At 44.9% G+C, this 7774-nt stretch overlaps 1 protein-coding gene across 4 annotated transcripts in view; it reads left to right on the forward strand.

Annotated features, from left to right (window-relative positions):
* LOC103149961 (phosphatidylinositol 3-kinase regulatory subunit gamma) overlaps positions 1–7613 on the forward strand; it is a 62128-nt gene extending 54515 nt beyond the window's left edge. For 3 of the 4 annotated variants that reach the window (XM_016680398.1, XM_007569354.2, XM_016680399.1), the window contains exons 2-9: positions 471–588; positions 2686–2784; positions 2874–3054; positions 4847–4972; positions 5057–5376; positions 6056–6130; positions 6203–6364; positions 7122–7454. In XM_016680398.1, coding sequence (XP_016535884.1) covers positions 471–588; positions 2686–2784; positions 2874–3054; positions 4847–4972; positions 5057–5376; positions 6056–6130; positions 6203–6364; positions 7122–7320 — 1280 coding nt within the window. In that variant the 3' untranslated portion in view covers positions 7321–7454. Of the gene's footprint in view, positions 1–470; positions 589–2685; positions 2785–2873; positions 3055–4846; positions 4973–5056; positions 5377–6055; positions 6131–6202; positions 6365–7121 lie in introns of all 4 variants that reach the window. The other variant, XM_007569353.2, reaches the window with a different exon arrangement.
* Positions 7614–7774: the final 161 nt, after the last annotated feature.

Raw genomic sequence — 7774 nt, forward strand, 5'->3', positions numbered from 1 at the left:
AGCTTTAAATTCTAATCAAAATTGAACACTGGAACCAGAAGACATTTTAAATATCCAAAATAAACCAACAAACCAGAAACAAGAAATAAAATAAATCATGAAATTTCTGTGAACAAAATTAACTTTCAAAATCAGGTTCAGTTGAGACCAAAGCAGCAGAATGAAACTTTTATCATCTAGTTTTTGGTAGAAAGAAAAAACAATAAATCATGCAAATAGAAGTTAGAGTGTTTTAATTTATTATGCGATTAATTGATTTATTTATCAGATCATTTGAGTTGTTTCTATAAGTTGATATATTGATTATTGCACCATATTGAAGGCAGATGGAATCAAAATCATCTCCTGGGATAACACTGCACTGTCATCAAAGCAAATCGATGTAGGATATTGTGATGAAGTTGCTGATTTCCTCCCATGTTGCTCCCAGCTGTCTCATCTCTCTCTCTCTCTCTCTCTCTCTCTCACAGCTCTTCCTCCAAAGCCAGTCAAACCCCAGCCGCCGTCGTCATCTTCTTCTTCCGGGGTCAGAGGTGACGATGGCGACTCGCTGCAGGAAGCAGAGTGGTACTGGGGAGACATTTCCAGGTAGATCCGCCTCAGCACTCGCCTCTGGAACAATGTTCTGGTTTCTCTCAGCTCTTTGAACCATGGGAACAAAATGATCTTCTTTAATCTGCTGCTACTGATGGTTGCTATGGCGATTTCAGCATCAGGCCTCCACTTATGACATGGAAAAATGTACTGGTGGAATTGGTACTATTTTTTATAATTATTTACTAATTATGGATTTAAAACAATCCCCTATTTCTTGCAGAAAACTTACTTTTAAATTAGTTTAGTCTTATTTTCAGTTTACCAAGATATTTGCACTATAAACTAGATAGAAATACTTGGTAGGGTTTTGTGTTTTTTGCAGTGCACAGCACGAGTTCCCAAGCTTTTCAACCTGTGACCCCAAAATAACAGCATCACAACCTGGCGCCCCCTATTGGCAACCTGGCAACTGCTTAAAAAATGCATAAAATTATTTCCCTTTTTAAAAATATATAGAATTATATGCATTTTTGATGAATTTATTGGATAAAAGTGATTAATTATATATAATTGCAGAGTTTCCCCCAGTGCATTATGAGCCTGGCAGCCCACCAAGCTTAACTAGCGCCCCGCCAGACTAAACGTTCCTTGTTTTGTGTTTTCAGAAAAATTAATAATTGAAAGAAAAAAATAGCTTCTAATTAAATTTTATTCATTTATTTATTTTTAATTCAAGCTGAATTGCAAGCGTCTTTGTTGCTCTCAGCGTCTTATTGGCGGAGAAGATTTATTCGTAAAAGATAAGTTTATAGTTGATGTTTTTAAAGCCGGAGAGCAGACCAATCACAGCGCTGGGCAGCGTGTTGAGATGGAAACGCCGCATAGTTCTTTGTTCACAAATATAAATCATCCTCAACTCTCCTCTGAAGGCGACTACAAGTTATTCCTGCGGTTCACATAGAGCTGCTCAACCAGAGCTGACATGGCGGGTTTAGACTCCTACCTCAATGCAGAGTTCTGGAAAGAAACACAATTCCTCACAGGAGGTTGATGTAAATAACCCGTCAGCCTGTGTCCAGTTTGAGTGAAAGGAGGCGAGCGTGATCCACGCTGAGGTAAACTGTAGAGATCAAGCAGCAGCGCGAGGAGCTGTGTGATCAGTCTGCTCTCCTGGCTTTAAATGCATGAACTATAAACTTCTAATTTAGGAATAAGTTTGCACTGCCAGTGAAACATTCAGAGCAACAAAGATGCTTTCAATCCGGATTAAATGCAAAAAAAAAAATCTTTTTTCTTTAATTATGTCCCTAAAAACATAAACAAGCAGCGCTCAGCCTGGTGGGGGGGCTAGTAAAGCATGGCGGGCAGCCAGGCTTATAATACAGTGGGGAAACCCTGTTACTGTACATTATGTACTGAGACATTTACTGGCATATTTGTGTATTTGTTTAATTTTGTCCCTCTTGGTGCTCCGTACACCTCAGGGATCCCAGCAGTAGATTCATCATGTGTCTGCTGATGTCTCAGAACATCCCATAATAATCATAACAGGCATCCAATAATCCAACTATTCATGGCTAATAATATTCATCGTGTTGGAGTTCATTAATGAAGCCCAACTGATTCTGTTCATAATTAATTATTAAAAATAAGTGGTTAAATCTGGGATGAATATTTAATTCAGAAACTTTATAAAATTTTAAATAATAAAATTGTTCTTGTCTGGTTCTGATTAATAGTTAATTCAGTTTAAAACAACGAAACAATCCTAGTTTTAACCTGATTTCACTTGTAATCACATTAAATTATTTTGATTTTAAATTAAAATAGTTTTATTTCAGATTAATATCAACATAAGAATCATCAGAAATAAACTAGAGTAACATATGAATAATTAGATGCATTAAAAGTTGAATAACTGAGGAAACGTCAAGAGAAAGGAAATGAATTACTGATAAAAAACCAACCAAGTCAAATGAAATGCATTCAGTTCAGTGAAGATATTAAAGTTTAAGTTGAAGCTGCAAATATCTTGATGGACGGATCCAGCTGGAGGTTCGGCCACCAGGGGGCGTGTGTGAGCTGCGTTAGCTTGCAGTGGTTCTACTCGGTTCTGTTTGTCTGATCGGCCTGTTGCCATGGTTACAGGGAGGAAGTGAACGAGAAGCTGAGGGACGCGCCGGACGGGACCTTCCTGGTGCGGGACGCCTCCACCAAGATGCAGGGGGATTACACCCTGACCCTGAGGTACGCCGGCGCCGCCCAGACCTGCCGGTCGGGTTCTGGTTCTGGTTCAGACCCGGCTCACTCTCTGCTCTGGTTCTGGTTCTGTTCAGGAAGGGAGGCAACAACAAGCTGATCAAGATCTACCACCGAGACGGGAAGTTCGGCTTCTCGGAGCCGCTGACCTTCGGCTCGGTGGTGGAGCTCGTCGGCCATTACCGGCACCAGTCGCTGGCCCAGTACAACACCAAGCTGGACGTTCGCCTCACCTACCCGGTGTCCCGCTTCCAGCAGGTGAGGTGCATGCTGGGTAATAGACTGCAGCCCACTGAGAAGGTTTCAGATGAATTTCTCCTGTTTTTGTCCAAACTGCAGCAGATTGAAGGTCCAGTTTTTCACTATTTAATTTTACAGTTTAATTTCAATCTTTTAGTTTTATTAGTTTCCTACTTTATCCAAATAATGTGCATTTATCGCATTTAATTAGATTTATTTTCTCAGTGGTTCATGTTGTTTTTCTCTTAGTAATTTTTGAACCTTAAACTCTTCCAGTAAATTGAAAATGCAGAGATGGATGTAATCTGCTTTTCATCAGACCCTGAAAACTCGCGGCCTTGTCTGATCAGTCAGACGTTTGGATCAAACTACATCTGAAAAAGACTCGAGTTCTGATATTCAGTTATACACCATGATCATTTAAAGTGGAACTCCAATATGACGACATGCCTGGGAATAACATGAACAAAACCATGCAGAGCTGACTTTATTAGGGCCGACCAAGAAGTCAGCAGGACATCAGACGGGGAGATGCTCTGACTCGACTTCAGCTCCACGACTGAAGCTACGAAAATCAACGAGTCATTGTGTCCCTTCCTGGCATTTACTACAGAAATCCCAGACAGACGGTTTAAAACATGGAACCAGGTTATATCTATTCATATGGAACGGCAAAAAACCCAGAATAAAATGTGAAATATTACGAGGTATGGCTGTACCTGACTAGAGGATATTATCATGCTGCCCAAATATACTAAATATAAATACCAAAAATATTGAACAGAGTCCATGGAAGATAATTAGAGCATCACTGGAGATACAGAGGCAACCAAGAATAGACTTAAGAATGTTAAACTGTCTCTGGCTTCTCACTGGGTAAATGGTTATATAATCCAGATTAGAGAAACCGTTATGTCTGATCCAGTGGCCAGTTACAATAAATACTTTATACAATTTAAACAATGGCTAAAACATGAAATAGACCCAACCGAAAATGGGGTAAAAAGGATAGAGCAGAATCTGCACTAGAAAACAGAGGCTCGAACACATTGGATATTAAAACTGAATGGGAATTCAGAAGACGACTGGCTGAAGATCTGGACGACCCAACATCCTCTCCCAGCATCTGGAGGAAACACTGAGAGGAATATAACCAGATTCTTCATAACACCCAGAATTACCAGTAAATTCAGATCTGGAGTTCAACCATGTTGGAGACTGTGGAGCGTAATGGGAACCACACATGTTCTGGCTGTGTCCCAGAATGACACAGAGATTGTACCAGTACTGGGCTACACAGTACCTGAGACCGGTCCGGTTTCATATCTTGGTCTTTTGGAAATGCTGGACTTAATGATGATTATTTGTTTAAAATTCTCCTGGTGGCAGCAGAAAGATGATAACCAGGAAGTGGTGCCAGTCTGAACCTCCTACCACAAAGGAATGGATTCAGACTGAACTCGTTATTTGAGATGGAGATTCTGTCAGAGGACACAGGAAGAGCAACGCCAGGACAAAATGGACACATCAGCGTGACGGGACTAATTTTGGATAAAATGGTCCCCTAGTGTGCAGTGTTTGTTTCTGGTTCTGTATTTTCTGTGTCTTGTAGCTACAGCAGGGCAGTGAAGGCCAGGGGTTTCCCACCCTGCCCACCAGGGGCTGAAGCTAGATTCGGTTCACTGAGTGTCTTTAACAAATCTGGTTTGGTTCTGTGCTGCCTGGTTTTGTGTTTCTCTGTAAACCTTGAAGTAAATGTTTGACCTTAAACTTGTCCCTCCATCTCCCTCCCCTCTCTTGTCCTGACCAGGACCAGCTGGTGAAGGAGGACAACATTGACGCTGTGGGGAAAAAGCTGCAGGAATACCACAGCCAGTACCTGGAGAAGAGCAAAGAGTACGACCGGCTGTACGAGGAATTCACCAAGACCTCCCAGGTAAACGTCCTGGTTTCCAACCAGCATGGCATCGCTTCACGTTGTTCTGCTGCCCCCAACCTCCTCCTCCTCCTGATCTCCTAGGAGATCCAGATGAATCGCACGGCCATCGAGGCCTTCAACGAGACCATCAAGATCTTCGAGGAGCAGTGCCAGACGCAGGAGCGCTGCAGCCAGGACTGCGTGGAGCGCTGCAGCCGCTGCAGCGGCGACAAGGACATGGAGAGCATCCTGGTCAACTTCGAGAAGCTCAAGTCCCGCCTGGGGGAGATCCACGACAGCAAGGTGCGTTTGGAGCAGGACCTGAAGACGCACGCCACAGAGAACCGCGAGACGGACAAGAAGATGAACAGCCTGAAGCCCGACCTCATCCAGCTGCGCAAGATCCGCGACCAGCACCTGGTGTAAGTAGGCAGGAGGCGCATCGCGGCTTCCTGTCTGGAAAACTGAGCTTGGGGACTGTAGGAGGAAGTCGGCAAAGTTTAGAAACGTAACAAACCAGCACCCTCCTTGGACATTTAAAAGCATTTTGTTGGTGGCAGTGATTCCCCACAGTGGGGACAAAATAGAGATTCAGAAAACTAAAATCCTGACAGCCTTCAGGTTCACATGGTTTCTGCTCCACTTCTGACCAGCATTTCCAGCCATGTCCTCTTGCCTCCTTTGGACTCTGGTGAATCACGTGGTATGATGGCCGTTACATTCAATATCATCTCTAATTACTCAAAGATACTCGGTCGTATCAACGCAACAGTCCACAAACTTCTGGCAACCAGTTCATGACGTCAGTTTGATTTTGTGCAAAATAACATTGTTATTTATTATTTAAAATATTTTTTTCAACTGAACCATTCACATTTAATTCAACTTTTCGCAGTAGGAACAGGATTTGGGTCACTTTCTTTAAAATGCTTGCTAACAGTTAGCCTGATTTTAGCTGATTTGGCTGCAGCAGTCGGTTTTTCAGTGAGTTTCAGCAGAAACGCGGTTCTACTTATAGAAGTTCAGTGATATAAATATGAAAACTTTGTTTTTAGACCGCGTCTTCCTCTGTAATCAGACGTTCTTCTTCTCCTCCTCCAGCTGGCTGAGCCATAAGGGAGTCCGGCAGAAACGAATCAACGACTGGCTCGGCATACAGAACCACGCCGCCGACGAGTGAGTGTCCGCCTCGGCTGGAAGCAGCCATGTTTGTGGCGTGGCGTTCTCACTGAGTTTCTGTTGCTGCAGAGGCGGTGAGGAAGAGGAGAGCCTGCCTCACTACGACGAGAAGAGCTGGTTCGTAGGAGACGTGAGCCGGACGCAGGCGGAGGAGCTGCTGGGCGGGAAGCCGGACGGAGCCTTCCTGATCCGGGAGAGCAGCAAGAAGGGCTGCTACGCCTGCTCTGTGGTGTGAGTACGCCACACACTCAGGGCGCCGCGAACCAATCAGGGAGGGTCGGGTCTGGAGCAGAGAGGGAGCTAACTTACCTAAACTACCGTGGTTACCGTGGTTACCATAGTGGGGCCGAGGGTCGTATCTGTCTGTTCTTCATCCATCAGATTGGAGCAAAGAGTTTCTGGACATTAGCATTAGCTGCTACATGATTAGCATTGAGATGCTATTTTAGGCTAACATAGCTTTGCTGATAAGCTAACTTCTTTTATCACAACTTGAACACAACAGTCTTGTTGTCCACTCAGATTGTTTAGAAGCAGCTTCACTGCTGCTGCTAGCGGATGTAGCCGTGCGTCACATTTATGGGCGTACCGGAAACATGCAACACCGGAACCTTCAAATGGAAAATGAAATAAGAACAGTTTTTAATTGCGTTAAAATTTTAGCACTGTAACATCTAAACAAAATGAACACGTTGCAGTGGAAGTGGCAGTGTTGCCTAGCAACCTTCTGTCCCAGACTGCAGAGCAGCTGAACATTCAGACGGTTGATCTGCCTGAGCTTCTTTAGTAGCCAAGGAACCCAAATTATTCAACTTGTTTCGGCCCTAAACCTGAAACGGGACAGGAAAACCAAGGAGCTGCAATGGCCTAGTCAAAGTCCAGACCTTACTAGTGCAGAATCTGAAACAGTTTGTGCCAGATCCTCCAGAACCCGACCAATTTCCTCCTGTGTGTAGTTTGGTAGTTTACCCCCGTGTCGTCCCCGCAGGGCGTCGGGCGCGGTGAAGCACTGCGTCATCTACAGCACGCCGCGCGGCTTCGGCTTCGCCGAGCCGTACTTCCTGTACGGCAGCCTGAAGGAGCTGGTCCTCCACTACCGCCTCACCTCGCTGGTGCAGCACAACGACGCGCTCAACGTGCGCCTCGCCCACCCCGTCCACGCCCCCACGCCGCCCCTCTGCAGGTGAACCCAGGGGCGGGACTAGATCTATTTCTACTAGAAGTTCCCGGGCGGCGCTCTACATCTAGACTGCTTGATTTGCACAAGAAGTGAATGTAAAGAGAAAAAACGTTTCAGGTTCAACGCCGACCCGATCGACTCCGTCTGGAAACATTCGGCCTGCCGGGCCGCCATGTTGGGGGCGGGGCCTCCAGTCTGGGCTTCAGCAGATCCACAGGAGGCGTCCGTTCTGAAGCCTGATCAGAAACGCCTGCAGCGAAATATTATACATCTACTCTAAATTAAAACCATTCAGAAAGTCCTTCAGCTTGTTATTCACTCCGGGTCTGGTTCTGGTTCTGGTTCTAGTTCTGGCTCTGGTTCCAGCTCTGGTTCTGGTTCCGTTTCTGGTTCCGGTTCTGGTTCCAGTTCTGGCTCTGGTTCCGGTTCCGGTTCTGGTTCTGGTTCCAGTTCTGGCTCTG

The sequence above is a fragment of the Poecilia formosa genome, unplaced genomic scaffold (assembly GCF_000485575.1).
Source record: "Poecilia formosa unplaced genomic scaffold, Poecilia_formosa-5.1.2 Scaffold240, whole genome shotgun sequence".
Lineage (NCBI taxonomy): Eukaryota > Metazoa > Chordata > Actinopteri > Cyprinodontiformes > Poeciliidae > Poecilia > Poecilia formosa.